The sequence below is a fragment of the Macaca thibetana genome, chromosome 15, assembly GCF_024542745.1.
Source record: "Macaca thibetana thibetana isolate TM-01 chromosome 15, ASM2454274v1, whole genome shotgun sequence".
Taxonomy (NCBI): domain Eukaryota; kingdom Metazoa; phylum Chordata; class Mammalia; order Primates; family Cercopithecidae; genus Macaca; species Macaca thibetana.
Window position 1 is genome coordinate 43158874 of NC_065592.1, and position 21362 is coordinate 43180235.

The 21362-nt window shown below is 53.6% G+C and overlaps 2 protein-coding genes across 3 annotated transcripts in view; both read left to right on the forward strand.

The window, feature by feature from the left end:
• TOMM5 (translocase of outer mitochondrial membrane 5) overlaps positions 1-21362 on the forward strand; it is a 495867-nt gene that overhangs the window by 123243 nt on the left and 351262 nt on the right. The window lies entirely within an intron of this gene.
• Positions 1-21362, forward strand: part of SHB (SH2 domain containing adaptor protein B) — a 148650-nt gene that overhangs the window by 107452 nt on the left and 19836 nt on the right. Inside the window, exons 4-5 of one of the 2 annotated variants that reach the window (XM_050762165.1) lie at positions 4155-4326; positions 11501-11620. In XM_050762165.1, coding sequence (XP_050618122.1) covers positions 4155-4326; positions 11501-11620 — 292 coding nt within the window. Of the gene's footprint in view, positions 1-1682; positions 2543-4154; positions 4327-11500; positions 11621-21362 lie in introns of those variants that run through there. The other variant, XM_050762166.1, reaches the window with a different exon arrangement.

Below are 21362 nucleotides of genomic sequence, written 5' to 3' on the forward strand. Positions count from 1 at the left end.
GCAGATTAAGGAGAAACTTAATTAGAAGGAATGAGAGCAGTTGTGTTTGCAGCTTTTGTTCTTAACATTTTTTTTTCTTAGGCTGCCGAATCACTGCACTAGGAGTTCGTATATTTGTATTTTAGGTGAAATGATTTGCCTAATTAAGCCTGTCACTCATCACCACCTGTTCTCTCTAAGATATATGGCTATATTATTAAGCTTGCCAGCAAATGTATAAATTATTTCAGTGGGGAATTACAGTGTTGACTAGGATGTTACTAGTTTTTAATCCAATTTATCTGGTATGAAAACCAATTTTTTTCCCAATAAAGCAAAACAGCAGCTCATTAAGTTTCTTCATTTAATCACTTATTGAGCATCTGTTATGTTGCCAGTAACTGGGCTAGGCATGGGGGAAGGGGCACATGGTACAGCCCCACCCTCAGGGGGCTCACCGGGAGCCAGGAAGGACACGCAATTAGGGTGCTAAGATCAAGGCGAGTCTTGGGAGAGGTGAGGTCCAGGAAGTCTTCCTGAAATAGGTGACCTCTGGAGGGTAAGTGGAATGAGTCAGGTGAAGAGGTTGGTTGACCTGAGACTGGACAAGCAGCCGGGTCCTAGAGAACCTTTGGGGTTGTGCCAAAGAGCTTGGGCTCGCTCCACAATCATGTTCTGTGCTCCATGCCTCTGTATCAGGACATCGATTGTAGAGAATTATATTGGCAGAAATCCCCCAATCCTGATTTTAGCCGGTGGAGCCCCAGGATGTCAGGAGTGAAAGTGACTTATAATTCATCTGGTCCCTCGGTCTCCTGAGCCTGTGGCAAAACTAAGCCTAGAACCTCACTTGCCGCTTAGTCCCCTTCCTATGCCAGGCCACTCCGCTGCCCTTTGACACTGGCAGCCCCATGGGCCAGGATGCCTGCTGAGTTGTATCCTCTCTATTCCTAACAACCAGAAAATTAGCAGCAGGGAGGTATCGTGGAGAAGTACAGGCTGGTCCCATGCTCCCTGACCATATCCCCTTCTGTGCCCATCCCAGTGGGGAATATCACCCTCCCCCAAGCCAGAAATCTGGGCATCACACAGCAGTCATCCCAGGCTCACTCCCACAAGTAGTCAAGCTCCTACATCCCTGCCATCATTGAGGGGGTCAGCCTCCATCACCTTTCCCTGACTGTTCTTCCCGTCTTCAGGATTGACCCCAAACCCACCCTCCACCAGCACTCAGAGAGGTCTCTAAAGCCCATCCTCTGATTATCCCCATCCATAGTCCAAGCTCTTTAGAAAGGGTCTCCAGGATGACGTGGCCCCAATGGGATGTCTATCCATCCCCAGTCCTCTCCCCTGCCCAAGGTCACCCATGGAGGGCTCTGCAAAGTAGGGGCTCGGGTAAGAACCTGCTTCACCTCTTTCCTTCTCCCAACCTCCTGTCCAAGACCATATGTCCCATGATTTGTTGCCATGAGGGTGCTCTCATTCAGCCGGAACCCCAGTGGGAGATCCAGGCTACTGGAAGTCCAGGGAGGGGTAGATGCCAGTAGTATGTGTGTGCTAGGGCCCCAGCTCCAGGTTTTAGCCCACCACCACAAAAGCCCCCTTATCAGCTGATGGGAAAGGGCCTTCTCACTCTCCAGCCCCAGGACCTGTCCCCTGGGAAGGCCTTGAGGTCATTCCTGTCTGTGTGTGGTTGGACACAGGACGGAACTGTGGCCAGAAGGAAGGTCAGGAACCCCTAGCAAGTCCTCGCTCTGCCCGCTCTCCACGCCACCCACCCTGGCATCACGGAGCTGTAGGTGTCTCTAAGGCGTGGCCTCCATGCTGCTTTCCTGGAGTCTTAATTAGGGCCTTTGGTGAGTCTTCCTCTCATGGGTAAGGCCAGCCCATCCTTCTAGTGCTTAGGTAAACAGCCTGTGGTCACCCGTAGTCCTCCTCCTCTCACACTGCACTTTGCATGCACAGGCAAGTCCTGTCATCTCTGCCTGCAGAATGTGGCCAGATCTGACCACTGGCGGGCACTGCCTCACTGCCCTCCTGTGTGCTCTCTGTCCCTCTAATTAGCCAACTGTACTTTTTAGAGCAGTTTTAGGTTCACAGCAAAATCAGACAGAGTCCAGAGTGTTCCCACATACCCCTTGCCTCCTTCTCTTTTGAGCACAGCAATCATGTAAGGAAGCGCCCGGTCAGAACGGCTCTCCACGTCTCTCAGAACAAAGCCAGAGTCCTTCCTAAGACCGGGAAGCCCGGCTTCCTTCCCAACTCCCTTCCAGACACTCTGGGTCATTTTGTGTCTCACTCTAGGCACAGTCCCACTCCAGGGCCCTTCACTTGCTCTTCCTTCTGCCTGGAGTGTCCTTCCTACAGATGTTTCTCCCTCGCTTCAGGTATTTATTCAGATGTCACCTTTGGAGAGGGCTTTCCTGCCCTGCTGTATTTTTCTCAGTGGCACTTGTCACCAGCCGTTGATATGCAGATTGATTTATTGCTTGTCTCTCCTCACGAGGCCTCTGCGCTCCATAAGGCAGGGATCCTTGTCTCTTGCACCTACCGCTATTTTCCCGGCCTTGAACTGTGCCTAGTACATGTGGATGAGTGGTTAGGAGCGTCATCGCAGGTGGACTACCTGCCGGTGTCACTGCTTGGTAGCAGGCTGACCACACGCTCGGCACAGTCCTGAAAGTGGGTGGGTCCGGTGTCTCTGGAGCCTTCTGTTGGCAAGAGCCTCCCTTCCCACTGTTTTCCAAAATGGTTAATGGAGAAAGAGTGTCTTAGAGGGACAGAAATGCCCCATAGTCCCTGATAGGGAAGATGGTTCAGTAGCTGAGATGTAGAACAGGTTCATCACACTCCTCGCTTTCAGCAGACAGCACGTTTCCCCGCTGGCGCTGAGGTTTCTCCAGGTCCTCCTGTGAGCATGGGGGTTGATTGCCGTGTGTCTGGCCGGGCTTGGAGGATAGCTTGCCACAATCATGCTTGCTAATTAGAGGAGAGGTTTATGCCTTTGTGTGGCACAGCCAGGGACATGTTTGTGGGCCTGCAGCTGGCCTCAGCTTCAGGAACCTTCTTCTGCAGGCTCTGGCCTCGTTTCTTAGGCACCCTCTGTGTGTCAGGTCCTGGAGTATCCTCCCTTCTGACCTTCACAGCAGCCTGGTGGGACAAGAAACAGGGACTCGAAGAGGTTCAGTAGCGTAGCCAAGGCTTGCAGCTAATCACTGACAGGCTTAGGAGAGGAACTCAGGTTGGTTCAGTTGCTTCTATGAGGTGCCTAGTACTGTGTGTGCATTGAGCAGACACGATAAGTGTGATTTATAATAACAGACTGCGTTCCAGGCACACTACTAAGATTTATAGGTGTGTCACCGGCTTTAATCCCCATGGGGTGGGTGCTGTCATTATCCCTGTTTTTCAGAGAAGGAAACAGGCCCATCTGGATAACTGGCAAGGTGGACTACTGGTCTCCAGGAACCCTCTGGCAACTCTAGTTTTAGCTCAGTGCTTTCTGTTCTTTGTGGTGTCTCCAGGGTCTTCCTCAAGGAGCATCCTCCCCCAGCCTCTGGGAGTGAACGATGCTCCCACAGGCCCAGGGCGGGGAGAAGAGCATGTGAATGGCCCTTCCTGTGCTTTAGGCACTGCTTCAGCCTCACCTGGGCGCTGGATCCTGGACCCATGCAGGGGATCTGAATACAGGGGATGTAGTATGACCCCCAAGTGGCACTCTGTAGGAGTATCCCAGGGAAAGGGACAGATGTGGCCAATATGGCCTGAGGTGGGATGAGAGGAGGAGAGGAGCCACTTGGAGGCAGATTTTTGGCCCAATACAAGAAACAGCCTTTTCCCCTGAGAACTGTCCTGAGGACAGAGCTCCCCCAAGGCAGTGCCATGCCCCACTGCTGGAGGCCGCAGAGAGGCTCCTGTGGGGGTAAGGCTGAGCTCAGTGGCCTCCGGAGGCTCAACCAGCCCCTCACATGCCCCATTGGGCTGTGACCACGTGGGTGTCCTGTCTTAGGAAGCCAAAATCTTTTGTGCCATGTTATTTCTTTGCTTGAAACCCTTCCTCCTGCAAGTCGTAAAGTGCCAAATAGAGCAACTGAACGTTACCCTTCTGTGCATCACAGTAGCTCCCTGGGCTGAGCTCTGCTAACCCTGCACTTTCTCTCTCTCCCTCCCCACAGCACAGTTTAATGGCAACGAGAAGCGGCAGTCATCCCCCTCGCCTTCGCGGGACCGGCGGCGCCAGCTTCGTGCCCCTGGAGGGGGCTTTAAGCCTATCAAACATGGGAGCCCCGAGTTCTGCGGGATCCTAGGAGAAAGGGTGGATCCTGCTGTTCCCCTGGAGAAGCAAATGTAAGTTCTGAGGGAGCAAAGCCCCACCTCACCTCCCAGTTCACCTAGTTTTTGCCCTCTCTTTCATGTCATCTTCTTTTAAAAATCCATAGATTGGGCCAGGTGTGGTGGCTCACACCTGTAATCCCAGCACTTTGGGAGGCCGAGGTGGGTGGATCACTTGCCTCGGAGTTCAAGACCAGCCTGGCCAACATAGTGAGACCCTGTCTCTACAAGAAAAAAGAAAAAAAAAAAATACAAAAATTAGCCAGGTATGATGGCATACACCTATAGTTCCAGCTACTTGGGAGGCTGAGGCAGGAGATTCAGTTGAGGCCAGGAGGTTGAGGCTGTGGTGAGCTGTGATCACACTACTGCAATCGAGCCTGGGCCACAGAGCGAGACCCTGTCTCAAAAAAAAAAAAAAATTCCCAAACTGAGACATGCTAGAACTCCAGGGGCCTTCTAGTCTACCCCTACCTCCCCCTCCGTGTACACATGGGCAGGCTGAGGCTCTTGGAAGGTCGAGGCTCCCACCCAGCCAGTGGTAGGCCCAGGATTAGAACACATACCTCCTGGCTTCTAGCCCTGAACTTACGCTGTCCACACTATGTGGCCACCCTTACCTTCAATGGCAGGAGGGACAGCAAAAGAGTCTACAGGGTGCACTCCTCCTTTTCACATCCTAGTTTCTCATTTCATCATGCAGCAAATAAATTCTTGGAAAAACGAAATATAAACTAAATCCTTTCCCCTAAGTGTAAAACTGCGTGTAAATTAGATTTGTTTTCTAGCTACAGTCGTGTTCTTGCTCCATGTCTGCTTGATACTGTTAGAGTTGGGCAAGGCCTTTCCACTCCTGATGCAGGTTTTCTCAGCCCCTTTGCCCAGAGGTTTCTCACCTCCAGTCAGTGGCCAAGTCCCATCCATGCTGCCCCCAAGGTCCGACATCCCTTTCTGTCCTTGCTGCCCCCAGCACTGTGCAGGGGGCAAAGCCCTTTATTGCCCCTCCCCTTGGCCATGGTTATCATCTCGTTGCTCTGCCAAATCATCCCTGGGTGCAGGTTCCTGCTCTGTTCTGAAACCTTCAGTGGCTCCATGTTACCCCCAGGATAAATGAATAGCCTGCCATTCATTCTGTGAATTGTCCCCAAACTATGTTTTCAGTTTCTAACCGTGCCTCATACCTGGATTAGAATGAGCTTCTCCAGGAACTTGACAAAGCAGGTGCAGGACTTGCGCTGGTGTCCTCAGGTGTCTTGTCTGCTTAAACAAGAAAATATACAGTAAAGGGTTGTTAGCCCATTGCCTAGATGAGAACATCAGAACCCAGAGTGGTGCAGAGCCTTGGCAAGGACTCATGGCTCAGAGTGCCCCCAACCTCGTGACCCAGTCCCTACCCTCTCCCCTCCTCTGTCCTCCACTTACTCTTTGCTCTTCCCACCCTTTGAGTAGGCACACATAAGGCCACAAGAGTCACTGACACCACGCACAGTTCGTGAGCCCTCCCTGGTGTGTGTCATGTACTGTGTTTGTCTTGGCCCGGGGATTCTGGTCTTGGCATGGCCAGCAGGGCATCCCCTCACAGGAAATTCTCACTCGGTGAGCAGGATGCAGGGTTTTCCGAATGACGTCATATGCCGCCCTTTTAAGCAAGTGCTGTCACCTCTGGAGGCTTCTGCCACCTTTGTGAGTGCTCCACTCCTGCGGTACAGGGCGCATGGGCGGGGGGTGGGGGCTGGGGGGTGCTCCTAGCCAGTGCTGTGAATCATGTCTCACAGCTGTGCAGATCATCTGGCAGGTTTTGCTTATTTCTGATCAAACTGTGTACTTTTAATCAACAAACTGTGACCCACAGATGTTCGGCATGTGTCCTGACCAGCCGTGGCCAGGTCTGCCTGGGTCAGTCTGGGCCCAGCCTGCCCTCTCCCATCCCCGGACTCAGCCTTCATCGCAAGACGGGGGGAGTTGGGCTGCCTTTCCTTTCCCATTCCCGCTTCATGAGGCCCCCAGCCAAGTCCAGCGTCATGACTGGCTTTTCCTCCCCCATCGTCTCATCTCTCCACGATTAACTCCCCAAGATGAGTCAGAAGTCCTGACTCATCACCCAAGGGGTGTGCTTAAGGTAAAATCCCACTTTGGATAGAGCCTGATGACCCCACTAAAGAGGATCACCTCGTCCCCTGCTGGACTGATGCTGCTCTAGAGTTCAGGAGGCGCCTTCCGGTCTGAACCTCTCCTCCACCCTAGCACAGAGGGAGGTAGGAGGGGAGACCGAGGCACTGGGGGTATGCCCCGGGTCACACGGGGTGGCCGTGGATGGGCAGGCACACATCTGCCTAGGTGCCCATACCACCTGCCTCGCCTCCTGGGACAGCAGAAAGGCTGCTCCAGTGCTCAGGGTCTGTCCCCACTGCCTCCTGGAGGCAGCCCCACACACACCCCTCTTCCGTCCTCCATCATTACCATCAGTGTATAAACATGTCCCAGTAACAAACTTTGCCAACATAAGTTAAAAAAAAAAAAAAAAAAAAAAAAAAAAAAAAACCTTGACCCAACATTCCTCTCTAGGTACTCCGCCTGCTGAGAACAGAAACTCCATGAGGGCAGGAACTTGTCTAAGTCACCACTGCATCCCCTGTGCCCAGAACAGTGCCCAGCACATAACAGGTGTTGAATAAATAGCTGTTGCATGAATGAACAGTATCCAAAGAGCTGCCAGCACTTCTCCCCTCTCTGTCACCTCCCCTTCTCTCTCACCCACCACAACCAGCCTGGGTCCCCAGACGACCCCCTCTGTCCTCCATGGCAGTCACCACAGTTGACCACTCTCCTTCTGGGCCTCTGGGCCTGGTGCTCCTCCTGCCTCCGTGGCCACTCTTCCATCTCCTCTGCTGGCTCCTTGCCTCTTCTTGACCTGAAGGTCCGACTTTGCAGGGCTCAGTCTCCAACTACGTGCTCTCCCTGGGTTGTCTCTCCCAGGATCCTGGTGGTGACTCACAGATGCATAGCACCAGCCCACACCTCTCCCAGAGCTCCTGACTCCTATGTCCAGTTGCTTCCTGGCATCTCCATTTGGCTGACAAGTGGGCATCTCAAACTTAACATGTTCAAAACTGGCTTCTGATCTTCTCCTCAAAACTTGCTCCTCCCCCAGCTTCCACACCTCCATAAACACATCTAACTAGGTGTCACATCTAACTAGGTGTGGCTCAAGCCACAAACCCGGCATCATCGTAATTCCTTTTTTTGCCGGACACCAGCATCTGTTGCTTTACCAAATTCTGTCAGTGTTCCCTCCAAAGGACGACCAGAATCCATCATTCCTCCACCTCCGCAGCCACCTGCCATGTGAACTACTGCACTAGCATCCTGACTTGTCTTCTCTGACCCCTCCTCAGGCCAAGCTGACTGACCGTCTGTAAGATTTCCCAGGGCAAACATCTCTTAAGACTCTTACTGCTGAGGATGAAATCAAACTTCTCCTCTTGGGCACAAGAACTGGGCCCACCTCCTGCCCGCTGCTCACAGTGCCTGGGCTGTTCTTGCCGCCTTTCTGCTCTGTGAGCACCAAGCGCATTCCTACCTTAGGACTTTTGCACTTGCTGCCTTTTTTGCAGAGAAGATGTTTTCTTTAGCTCTTCACAATTGGCTCCTTCTCATGTTCTCAGGCCACATGTTATCTCCTCAGGGGCCTCCCCTGTCTGTTCATTTCTAAGCAGGCATCTCACCCAACCCCAGTCACTGCCTTATCATAACCCGAGGATGCCTGCATAGCCCTCGTCACTATCTGGAATTGTTTCCTGTATCTCTCTGTTGACTCTCTCTCTCCCTCCGTCAGCCCCGTGAGATCAAGGATATGGTGAGTAGTGAGTAAATACTGGATGAGCTCATGGGTATTGGCTGGGGTGAGGGACGAAAGTTGAGTCTCCCTAATCCCCCTGGTTCTGACCTGACTGGCCAACCCCGTGAGGTCCAGCCCATCCCTGAGATGACCTCCTGCCTGGATTCTCTTTCCAGGTGAAGCAAGGCCTACGTGGGCCCAACAGTTGGCCATAGCCCCCCACAGGATCGCCCAGCCCAGCCTGACTCCTGGTCTCCAGCCTCCTGCTGACAGGCTGGCCAGTGCCGGCCTGGCCTCCAGATCCAGCACCCTCTGCTCCTTCTCTCCTTTGTTCTTCAGCCCCTTGTCCCCTGCCCTTGCCTCTGTGTGGAGCGGTTGGGGAAGGGACTGGTAGCTTATCGTGTTAACCACCCGGATTCCCCTTAACAAGAATCCAGAGGCCATGCCCCCCCTCAGAGCAGGGCTTGCTCCTGAGCTCAGGGAGGGTGGACGGCAGGCAGCACCTCCCCAGGGACCACTTCTAGGCCTTTCCCTGAGGACGGCTCAGCTTCAAATGGCTGGGACTTGTTTTTCTAATAAAACGTTTTTGTCCATTCACTGAGGGTGTGTTACACAGTGAAATCTCCCAGAGGACAGCCTTCCCAAACCTGTTAACTCCTACTTCTGAAGTCAGTGCTGTTTGTGTTCCTCCTGATTACAGCCATGTAGCCTTTCTAAAGCATAACATGGGCCTTCATGTCTCAGGAAATGTTTTACTTGTGGTGTTTTAATTGTGGCAACCCATGCATCCCCCAACTTCACATTCCTCTTTACATATTTCTCTGTACCTTTAGAAAGAATGGGGTCTATGGTCTGCATGCTCTTCCTGCCTTCTCCCCTAGAAGGTCTCCCCTCCGGATGTCCAGCTTGGTGGCCACCGCCTGGACCATCCACCGCTTGGCCACATTCCCACTGGACAAGGACACTCACATTTACTCTCCAGTCCTTGACTTTAAAGTTGATTTTTTCTCTTAGGGTTTTAATTTTGCTGTGGCCACTGCTACTAACTGTTGAGCTCTGCCTTGTGAGTGGGGGGAATTGCATGGGGATGGGCGGTGTGGGTTTTTCTCTGAGGAGAATGTCAGTGCTGGAACTCTCAGGGGCACGGTTTGCAGGACACTCTGAGACAGGCACCGGGAGGCAGCATCCCCACTTGCACCTGGAAATGTAAAATGCAGCCTCTGGATGGGCAGGGGCCTGCAACCATTGTAGATGGGGATGTCACCACGTGGTCTGTGAGGGCAGTCTCTTTCTACTAATGCTGCAGCTGCCGTCGGTTAAGACTCGCCCCACATCAGGCTCTACGTTAGCGCTTCCTGTGGGGCCACTTGTTACATTCTCACAACCCAAGAGAGGTTGGCATGATCCTCCCGTAATAGAAGCCACCTGGTCAGCGGCTTGCCTGGCCAGTGGGCAGCAGAGCCACCATTTGGAGCAGCATCCTTGTCTCTGTGGACAAAGCACACTCCAGCCATGGTAATGCTCAGTGCCTCTGCCTCTTGTGGCTGAGTCTCACCCCCTCCACTGCCCCACAGAGACCATCATGTAAACAGGAATGTATTTTGAGTGTGTCCACTCATGGGCAATGAAGATCTTTATTCTTGCCCTGCAATTTTACTGTCAGCTCTTCCAGTCGTGAAAATCAGTGAGCCAGGCATGGTGGTGCGTGCCTATAGTCCCACTACTTGGGAGGCCGAAGCAGGGGGATCCTTTGAGCTCAGGAGTTTAAGGCTGCAGTGAGCCATGATCACACCACTGCACTTCAGTCAGGGCAACAGAGTGAAAACCTGTCTCTAAAAACCAAAAAAAAAAGACACACACACAAAAAGAAAATCAGGCCAGATGTAATGACTCACTCCTGTAATCCTGGCACTTTGGGAGGTGAGGTGGCAGGGTCACTTGAGCTCAGGAATTCGAGATTAGCCTGGGCAACATAGTGAGACCCTGTCTCTAGAAAAGATTTTAAAATAGCCAGGTGTGGTGGCACGCACCTGTAATCCCAGCTACTCTGGAGGCTGAGGCGGGAGGATTGCTTGAGCCCTGGAGTTTGAGGCAGCAGTGAACTGTGATCGCACCACGGCACTCCAGCCTGGGTGACAGGATGAGACCCTGTCTCAAAAAAAAAGAAAGAAAATTATTGCGCCCGTTTCCTCCTCTGATGGGAGATGGGGGATGAGTCAGGCCCTCTGCATGGCACTCCTCTCCTCAGATTCTGCCGCCTGCCCTCCTCTGGCATGTTGGGTGTCTGGGAGCAGTAATGCTGGGATTCCCACATGCTCAAGTGGCGCTAGAGCCATCTGGCAGGAGCACGGACAACTACCTCACTGCCCACCATCCGTGTCGCTGCACACATCCCTGAGTCAGAGCGTGGCCCTCCCGTCAGCACCCTCTGATGGTTTCCCTGTTGCTCAAACAGAGAAAAGCCCCTGCTGCAGCCCCATTTCCAGACCTCTTGCCCACCCCTTCCCCTTGCTGCCTCTGTCTGTCCATGCTGGCCCCTGGCTGTTTCCAGAGCACTCTAGGCAGTTTTCTGCCTTGGCCTTCGCTGCTGATTTGTCTACCAAGAAAGCTCCTCTCTGGCTTCCCTCCTCCCCTCCTGCAGGTCTACACGGAAATGTCACTTTTTTTCTTCTTTCTTTTCTTTTCTTTTTCTTTTTTTTTTTTTTTTTGAGACAGAGTCTTGCTCTGTCTTCCAGGCTGAAGTGCATTAGTGTGATCTAAACTCACCGCAACCTCTGCCTCCCAGGTTCAAGTGATTCTCCAGGCTCAGCCTCCTAAGTAAGGGGGATTACAGGTGCCCACCACCACACCCGGCTAATTTATGTATTTTCAGTAGAGATGGGGTTTCGCCATGTTAGCCAGGCTGGTTTTGAACTCCTGACCTCAGGTGATCCACCCGCCTCGGCCTCCCAAAGTGCTGAGATTACAGGCATGAGCCACTGCACCTTGAAAAGGCTTCCCTGGCCACCCTGCCTGAAATAGTCCCCCACTAGCCCCCAGCCACATGACCCTATGCCACTTCATCTCCATGGTGCCTGTCCTCACACTGTGTGCTCTGTGATGACTTGAGTGTCTGTGGCCTGACTCCCTGCACCAGAGCGTAAGCTTCCCGTGAAAAGAGACTGGGTTTTGTTTGCTGTGCTCTCCCCAGGACCCGGCAGCAGCAGGCGGGCAGTGGATACCCACGGAATGAACCAGTGCATGCCTGCTTGTGGAGGGAGGCTCCCTGCGGGTGCTGAGCCTCCCAAGGCAGGTTAGGGCCATGGGAATCCCATCGTGCTGGGCTCTGACTGCTCTCTGCCCTCTCCACAGATGGTATCATGGAGCCATCAGCAGAGGAGACGCTGAGAACCTGCTTCGACTCTGCAAGGAGTGTAGCTACCTTGTCCGGAACAGCCAGACCAGCAAGCATGACTACTCCCTCTCCCTGAGGTGAGTGCCGCCCCGAGCACCCCCAGCCCTCCTCGGCAGCCTCCGCGAGCACCGCTGGTCACTGTGCCTGTGGTGGAAAGACCCGCCAGTGTCCCCTGGGAAACTTGCCAGCACACGTTATTTCAAGCCTGGGTTTTTCGATTTGATCCTATTCTCCTGGGATACAGAGGAGTTTTTATGTTTGCCGTTGCTGCCCTCCCAGAAGACGAGGGGCCTTTTCCTAGGATTTTATATTAACTATCCGAGAATAGCTTTCACATCTGCTGTGAGGCGGGGTGGTACGAAGCTCCTAGCATGCCTCATCCCTCTCTCAGAGCCCACGACGGTCCTTTCATTTTTTTGAGGAACATATTGTCCCCAGTTTGCAGATGAGTAAACAGGCTCACGGAGGGGGGTGTGACTGGCCCAAGTGGCTGGGCCAAGACTTGTGACCAGCCCGTAACTCTCTGCCACTGTGAGCACGACCCTTTCCTAGTGCTCTGGCTTGCAGTTTGGGTGGGCCTGAGTTTGGGTTCGCGCAAAGTCTAGGAGGAGCGCCGGGAAGAGCTGGTATTACTGCCTGTGGCAGCTTTGGAAACTCTCAGATCTTTCTGACCTGTGAGACTTTTCTGTCAGGATGGGCAGGTCCAGAAATAAGAAAAGGGTGTTTTAGTTGGGTGCTGTTGCTGGATGGGACCCAAAATAATGTCTAAACCCATTTTGCAGAAAAACTGAGGCCCAGAGAAAGGACAGATTTGCCAAGGACACATAGAGAGCTGGTGACATAATTGGGGTGTAAACCCAGGCTCTTCAGCCAGCACAGACCCACAGACCCCCCAGAAGCAGTGAAGCCCTCTGCCTGGCATCCTCTCTGTCCCACTTACCACTGTTAGAGGCCATGGGAGGGAGAGCAGGCCTGCGGGGACACGGCTGTCAGGAGAGCCCACACACATGCCGGCCATGTAGACAGAGGCTTCAGTAAAACCAAGGAAGGTGAAACTGGCCTGTGTTCTCTGCTGATGACTGACTCTTCCCCCCGCATTTTCTGGGCTTTGCCCTGAAAGGGACAATGACAAACTGCAGAGTCAGGAGGGCGGCAGGCACGGGCAGAGGCGGGCAGGGCATGGCACACAGGCTTTGGGAGTCCACCTAGAGAAGAGAGAGCATGTGGACACGGGGTGGGGACCATGCGTCTCTCTAGGACTGTCAGGGCAGAGGGAACCAATGAGCAGATTAGGGACTTCTGGGCAGATGATGGATAGACAGATTCCAGCTCTGCAAGAGGAAGAACTTCCTAACAGCCAGAGCAGATCAAGAATTAGAGCTACCCAAGCGGCCTCGAGGTAGTGAGCCTGTCATCACTGGGGGAAGAAGACCAAAGGCTGGACCACCGCCTAAACAGAGAGGATGCAGAGGGAACTTCTAGCCAGTGGGTAGGGCACTCCAGACAAACAAAGAAGAGGTACTTTGCTCTTCTCCAGGCTGCTGGTGCCTGCGTAATTCATTGTCTGCCATCAGACCTGGTGACTGAAAGAATCGGATCGGTTATGGCAGCCAAGGAAAGTTCAATGTGCTAAACTGCCTCTGGGGCTAGACAGGACTGGCTAAAACCAGAGGGGCGGAATTGGACTGAGGAGAGGGCAGCGGCAGGGGGGTGTGCATGTCACCAGGCGTGCTGATGGCGCCATCGAGGTGAGTGGCACTCTTCTGGGCTGTGAGAGGTAAAGGAAGCAGGTGGCATCAGCGACAGGACTCAGTGTCACCAGCCTTCCCTGCATACTGGGCTTCCTCAGTGCTCCAGGGACCCTCTGGGGCACTGGTCATTTGAAGTTGTTACTCTGTCTCCCTCCCCATCTGTCTCTGAGTTCCTCAGTGAATCTCATTCCTCCTGGAATCCCCGTGGCTGGGGGCCTGGCTTGGAGGGGACTCCACGAAAGGAGCAGGGAGGACTGGACAGAGCACTCCATGCCAAGCCTGTCCATTCATCCTGGAGGGCCAGAGCCCCGTCAGCTGCTCCAGCTTCATGTTCATCCAGGCAGAGGTGGGGAAGTGCTGAGACCCTGAACTGAGGGCCTGCCTGGCTGGCACTGGGGCCCTGTGGTGACTCCAGTGCAGACCTGCCTTCAAGGGAACAGCAGCCTATTGAGTACCCAGGATGTGCCAGGGCTGAGGTCCCAACCAGGGAGCACACAAGGAACCTAGACCCAGTGGCAGAAGTAATAGCACCAGCTGTCTCCTGCGGAATTCTCAATCCCCTATGCAGTGCACCCTCAGTTATAAAAGCAGGCCCAGATGCCAGCTCACGGTGGGGCTCAGAGGGCCAGGAGCATCATTTCCCCTCCTCGCTGGGGTGTGCCATTCCCTAGACGTAGGACTGCCCTTGACGACATGTTGATTCTACCCTCACAGCGTAGGCATGTAGTCCCGAGGGCCCGGTGCGTTTGGTGGGGAAGGCAGGGGACGGGCCTCATGCCTGGCTTCCTGCACTCACTGGCCTTATGGCCTTGGCCATCTGTGCACTGGGTATGGCAATGAGCTGCTGACAGACAGCGTCCCCAGCCCAGCCAGCGCCGTGTCAGTGTTATCTAGTGTGATTCCCATTACCCTGCCCCTGTTTTCTGGGGTCAGCCCTGCAGTTTGATTGAAGTCCATTTTTAACAGCCACAGGAAGGACCCATTGTCCAGAATTCTGGATAGGAGTCCTGTCCTGCCACTTACTGCTCCCTGTGTGACCCTGGGGTAAGTTTCTTGCCCTACATCTGTCCAGTGGGGAGTTGGGCTTTGATGGGCTCTAAGGCCACCTCCACCAATGACATCGGGGGTTCTCTAACTCTCCCCATGTCCCCATCTGTGGGCTGGACCACCTGCACCTCCCAGGTGAGGGGAGGAGGTGGAGGGAGACTGGGAAGGCAGCCCAGCAGCCTCTACCATCAGACTCTGTGTTTGCCTTCCTGCACCCATCCCGTGGACCTGATTATCAGGAACTGTCATTTGGGTGACTGATCTGCACCCAAAGGAGCTAGAGGTGGGAGTCTAGTTTTGCATGCAGATCCAGAGGCATTAGATCACCACCTCCAAAGACCAGGGGTGTTCTCACCTGCCCAGCTTTCCCCTGAAGAATGCCAGAACTGGGGAGGTGGGCTGGGCTAGGCCTCCTATGGCCGAGCCAGGTAACCCACTCAGGGGAGATGAACTTGCTTCCCAGAGGAGCCCCAGCTCCCGATGACCAGTCCCACTGCTGGCTGGGGAGCAACGCCCTGGAAAGAATCACCTCAACCACAAGGGGAGCTGTCCTGGTACTGCATGTCCTGGCTGCCTGGAGCAAGCAGCATCGTTGTCAGCCACCAAGTGAGGGGCCTGTTCTCTCAGATACTCACGGCCTGCCTGGCAGGGGTGGGTGGGGAATGGCATTCCTGACACTGTCAGGAGCTTGGTGCAAATTGACATTGGAATTCCAGCTATGCTGGTTATCCACCTCTGGCCATTTTCATGTGAGCTTGTCCTGCCCTGAGGGTGTTCTAGGGTGAAGAAAGCATCTGGGGGAGTTCAGCCTCAGAGGACACCCCGTCCACCTTTCCCTCAGCAGGTATTTTTCAGAACCCTCTGTACCAGCCACTGGGCTGGGCATCAGAGAGAGTCCAGAGGTGAGAACAGTCAGGCCCAGCCTCCAGGGGCTCAGCCTGGCCAGGCCAACCTGTGTCATGTTGTACACAGGTCTGCACAGGGGATCTTGGGAGCCCAGAGCTCGGTGTGGGTGGGTGGTCCCTGCCACAGAGAGTCAGGAGAAGCTGCAGGGAGAAGCCTGCACGTGAGCCTTCAAGGGAAGCCAGGTGTTCCCCAGACAGGGATGGCTAGCAGGGCAGCTCAGGTAGAGGGGACAGCCCAGGCAGAGACGTGGAGGTGCAGGAGAGCCTTGGCGGGTCTCAGGGGCTCCCAGAAGAGTTGAGATGCAGTTCTCAGTGATAGGGCCACTGATGTGCAGGGTACACTCACCAGGGTCCTGCTGCGAGGCATATTCTTCCTCATCTTAGGCTGGGAGAAGCTGAATGCCTGCCAGGGTCCACAGCAGAGCCAAGACTGGAGTGGAGGCCATGGGGCTCCCATGCATGTCCTCCCATCTCCTCCCCAGCATTCCTTACACCCAGTTGAAAGGTCTTCCAATGTCAAACCTGGAAGTGTTTGAGGCCCATTAACTCCAATCCCTTTGCTTCCTGGGTGGGGAAACTGACGCCCGGAAGGGATTCGGGATTGATGTAAGGCTGCCTGGCTGGCAGCTGACCACTGACCACAGAGATGGTGACAGCTTCCCACTGTGGTGACCAGACAGGTCCCTGGACCAGCCCAAGCTGCCACCTGTCTGCATCCCACCCCCCAACTTTCTGCACTTGCAGTAACCCACGGTGGTGCCGGCACACACCTCATCCCATCTCGGAGCCCCCTCCATGGCAGGGGGCCCCCACCTGTGAATCGTCTTCAACGATTCTGCCTGATTACTCTTGAACAGTTTCCTTACCCCTTCCTGCCTGCAGAACTCTCCCCCTTGGCTGCCCGCCAACTCATTGACCTGGCGCCCACCACCGGCCCCTGGGTACTCTCACTCCATCCTCAGGGAGCAAAGGGTTGAGCTGAGAAATTGGCAAGAAAATGTCAAACTCTTAACACAGTTTCCTGTCTCTGGAAAGTCTGGCAGTGGAGGAAAGGGATGAAAAGCCTTGAAAAAAATCTCATTAAAAGGCTCTTCAGGCACTTTGGCCTGTGAATGAGTCATCCCGAGTTCTACTTTGGTGAGTTTTTGCAAAGGAATGTGGACAAGATGAAGGAAGGACTTCAGAGACTGGGGGGCTTGTAGCCGGGGGCAGGCAGCAGGGAGGCAGGGTGAGTGCTGTGGCCTCCAGTTCTGCTGGGCAGGCTCTGCCCTCATGGAGCAGGGATCCTGTGTGACCCATGGGAAAGGGGCACTGAGTGGCATCTCTGAGGCCTCTGCAGGCAGCAGCTTTAACAAGGACCCAGCCCCTGCTCTGTTGAGGTGGTGAGAGTCCCAAAGCCAGTGGGGGTAATGGCCGCATACGGTCCTCACAGAGGGACCTTTGGCTTTCTAATCCCTGAAGGCAGATTGCCTGGCCTCTTGCAAACGTGATCTAAGGAGGCGCCTCTGGGGTCTGGCCTGTTTCCATCATGCTGTGGCACTTGGTTGTTCACAGCCTCCCCGACCCAGCCCGTGAGCTCTGCCCTGTCCAGTGTCAGTTATTGAATGAGCTGCAGCCCTGCAGGAGCTCACAGCCTGACAAGGAAGGGAAGACACTTACGCCTATAACCCATGGAGAATGTGTTCAGGGCTGCCCGAAGTAGAAAGTACTCTTTCTGTGAGAGGTTCCAGGCTATGAAAGAGGGAAGGAACCAGGAAGGGGAATGTGAAGGATGAGCAGGTCTTGGACCCATGGACAGGGGAGAAAAGGCAGGCTGCAGAGAGAATGGGCCCAGAGACAGGGCAGTGCGGAGCTTGCATAAGCACAACAAATGACACATTCATCTGAGCCCAAGTGAGGTGTAGCCCTGATCACCAGGTGGAGGGGTTGGAGCTTCACTTGCGAGGCAGCAGGGAGTCCTGAAGGTTTGAAGCAGGATGCAATGCTATTGTCAGGGCTGTATTCTAGAACCATGAGTGAACTAGGGGGCCCGTGAGTACTGGTGAGGAGGGACACAGCTTCTGCCTCCGCATCCCCTCAATGATCCCCCAGTTCCCCGCCATGTCCCTACACATGCCACGTGAACTGGCACAGACCGGGAGCTGGGGAGGGGCCTGTTATAGGAGTCCAGAAGATGAACAGCACGTGAGCAGGCCTCCCAGGAGACCGAGGCAGCCCTTTTCAAGACGGAGAGGGAAAACAGGCTCTGCAGTCAGATAACTGAATCCAAGTCCCGCTTCCATCTCTTTGCCCGCGCCCGATGCTAGGCAAGGTACTGCACCTTCCTGAGCATCACGGGATGCTTGCCTCAGCAAGAAGTAAGGCTTGGCAGGTAAGCTCTACACACAGATGGTACTCAGTATATACCAGTCTCTGCTTCTCCCAGCTTTTCCAGAGCCTTCAGAAATCACCATGGAAGCAGCAGAATGGACAGAGCCCTGGGTGAGTCCAGGCTGTCCCTGCTGTACTGGGTGACTTGGGCAAGTGTCTTCTCCACTTGCATCGAAAAAATGAGGGTCTGGGGTCTGATTAATAAACTTGCTTCCAGTTTAAGGGTTCCGTGACTAGACCACTTTCCTCTCAGTCCAAGGATGGCAGGAACGTCCCATCTCCTCCGAGGAGGGGAGGAGGAGCAGGACATTATCAAGAACATGCCTCCTGTCCTTCAGATTGCTTGATGACATCTATTTGTATCCGGCTTAGAGCAGCCGGGTTTGTGTTGACTGCTGGGTACTTAGTCTTCAGCCAGCAAATGCCTCCTGCAGCTCCAGAGGAGGTTGGGTGGGTGTAATAGGGCCAAGAAGAGCTGAGGGGCACTGGGAGGCGCATGGCAGTTAGGGTTGTTTTTCTCTTGTCTGTCCCTTCATTGATTAATATAGCGAAGGGGAGAGTTTTCAAACAGTAGGCATGTCTGGGTCCAGGCAGGCAAGTGATTAATCTTAGTTTGTTGCTGCTGACAGCTAGGAGCAAGAAATAATAAAGGTTTGAGGGGGCGGTGGGAGTGGGGATATAAGGAAAGCCTGCTCTCTGCTCATCTATCAGCAGGGAGCAAGTCTCCACTTCCTTCTGCCATCCAAGCATCCCCTTGTTGGGTTAACATTTGAGACTCCAGACACTTAGCTCCATGGTGGTTGCCTGCTCCCATGTGTGAACCACCAGGGCAGTCCCTGCAAAGCCACAGTGGGAACTCCCTGGCCATTACTGAGTTCCCTGCACAGCTCCAGAATACCTGGACTTAGTCGGTTTCTGTATTCCCCAGCCAGGCCCCTGCAGGGGTGATGAAGCCTTTTAAGAGCAGACTTCAGGGAAGGCAGGTGTGTGCAGCTCAGGTGCAGTACTGCTTGCCCTGGGACCCCCACACTGCTCAGCTGTGGTTGCAGGGGCCCTGAGCTCCTGGCCATGTGCCCCACGGCTCTTCCAACAGAGGGAGCTCTGCACAACGGTGAAGACAATGGCTCTGGATCTTGGTTTAGGCTCTTGAAACCCAGCTCTGCCACATACTAACAGGGTAGTGTTGGGCAAAGGGACTGAACATCTCTGAGCCTCGGTTTTCTCATCTATAAAATGGGTTTCACAGGTGTATTAATGAAGAGACAATATATGTGAAATGCTTAGCATATGCCCCAGCATATAGTGAGTACTCTATCAGTGGTAGCTCAAGTATCTTTATTATAGACCTCAGAAAGCCACAGGTTGTTGGGGAAAGAGCTCGGTGTGGCCTAGTGCATTGCAAATTGTCTGGGTTCAACCTGGAAGTCTCCATCTTTGCCCACATCCACTCTCCTTTACGATGATGGGTTCTAGATTTTATGTGGCTACAGCTGGAAAGCATGCTAGAGAATCTCGCAGAGCTGGAGTCCAATCCAGGCGCCCCTCATCCTGGATAACCTCTCTTGAACCTCTCACCTCTCTTGCACTCTGTATGTTGTCCTTTGGTGTGACTTTGGATGAGTGAGTAAACTTCTCTGACCTCCTGGTTGCTCATCAGGAGCTGGAGATGATGACCACTCAACAGGTGGTCCTTTTGCAAGATCCTTTTGCATCACCATGCTGCTGCGCCTCCAGCTCTCCTGCCCATCTTCCAAACTTACGGTCTGGCCTCCTCATCTCATAGGGAAGCATGTTAGCAGCTAGTCAAGGTAACAGCTCCAGGAGTACCCTGGGCAGAAATCTTGGGGTTTAGGGAACAGAAAGAGACTTTTTCGATTTTCTGGTCCAATATCTTAAACAGGTAGAGATACTGAGGCCCAGAGACAGGAAGAAGCTTGCCTGCCTCTGGCTTTCCCAGCAGGCCCTATTTGCTAGCAGCATTTGAGCCAGCCTGAGTCAGGGCAGCAGGGGTGATGGGGGAAGAGGGGGTGTGTCTCTTTGCTTTTACCACATGGAGGATTTCATGTCCTTTCAGCGCTGATGGAGGAAAAATGAACTTTCTGCTCAATTAGCGTGCTTCGTGTTTTCTCCTTCTAAAAGGTTTAAAGGAAATGCCACAATTAGAAGCCGCTGCTGTAGGCAAAACAGAGACTCCCCAAACGCTCTTTGCGAGGACTAAATGAGAACAGTGAACTTTAGAATGTGCAGATGCCTTGCAGGATAAGAGAGTGCACTGTCGAGAGGACACTGTGAGGAATATTAGATGACATTTCCCTTTATTCAGAAATTACTGAGAACATGTGCCCTGCTGGTGGTAAAACATTGCCAAGGATGCCACCCTCAACATTAGACTGGCGCCTCTCCTGGACTCCAAGCCTGGTGCTTTGGTGATTCTGGTGCAGTGAGGATGGGGAGTGTAGGACCAACCCTGGGCTTATGCCTGGGAGGCCTGGGTTCAAATCCTAGCTCTGCCTCTGACAAGTTACAGGATCCCAGACTAGTCACCATGATTTGCACCCTTCTTTCTGAAGGGTTCAGACAGACCCTAGTTTGAGTTCTGCCTATTCTCTGAGCCCTCTGTTTACTCTCTAGCACAGCAGGTGTAAATCCTGCCACGCCACGTGCTCTGGGCTGCTGTAACGTGTGAGTGAGGTGATACGGGTCAGCATGCCCAGCATAGGGCCTGATATTTGGGAATAGCCAGCTTTCACACTGTGATAGTATGTTCGAGAAGAGTAGCAACCATTGCTATCATTTTTACAGATAAAGAAACTTGCCAGGCATAGTGGCTCACGCCTGTAATCCCAGCACTTTGGGAGGCCGAGGCAGGCGGATCACAAGGTCAGGAAATGGAGACCATCCTGGCTAACACGGTGAAACCCTGTGTCTACTAAAAATACAAAAAAATTAGCCGGGCGTGGTGGCAGGCGCCTGTAGTCCCAGCTACTCCGGAGGCTGAGGCAGGAGAGTGGCATGAACCTGGGAGGCGGAGTTTGCAGTGAGCTGAGATTGCGCCACTGCACTCCAGCCTGGGCGACAGAGTGAGACTCCATCCCCCCCAAAAAAAAAAAGAGAGACTGTTGTTCACATTACGTCACAGTTAATGCGTTAAAGAGATGAGATTGCAACACAGCTCAAGGCCTCTTTCTACCTTGTGGGGTCTCTCGGAGTAGAAACACCCCCATTCCTCTCTGGCAGACACTGAGAAGTCCAGCCAATGGCCAACCCCGTCTCTGAACCTAAGCTGGATTTTCTGACAGCACCTGTGACCGTGAGCCCCGTGCCCAACATTTCTCAGACACCTTTCCACAGGCAGTGGTGACATAGAGAAAGCCCAGAGACCTGAAACCAGAGGGGCTGGTTCTGTCTGGCTATAAGCAAACAGTGTCAGCATCCATAACCCAACTGGAGGAGTCTAGTTTCTTCTCTGGGTCCAGCCCTCAAGCAGCTGTGAAGAAAGCACAACTCATTGCTCCTACTTTACAGAAGAGGAAACAGAGGCTCAAAGGGGCTTAGAAACCTAAGGCCATGTTGTCAGGGAGGGGCAGAGGCTGACCCTGCCCAGCTCCTGGACCACTGTTCTTTCTTGACCCTTCTCAGCCAGTTGCTCCAGCTAAGCTTAGAAGTTCTCCGTTTGTACCCAGGTGCTAGGCTGATGATGCTGAGACTATCTGGTAGCAAAGTAGGAGACCAAGGCCAATTCAGAG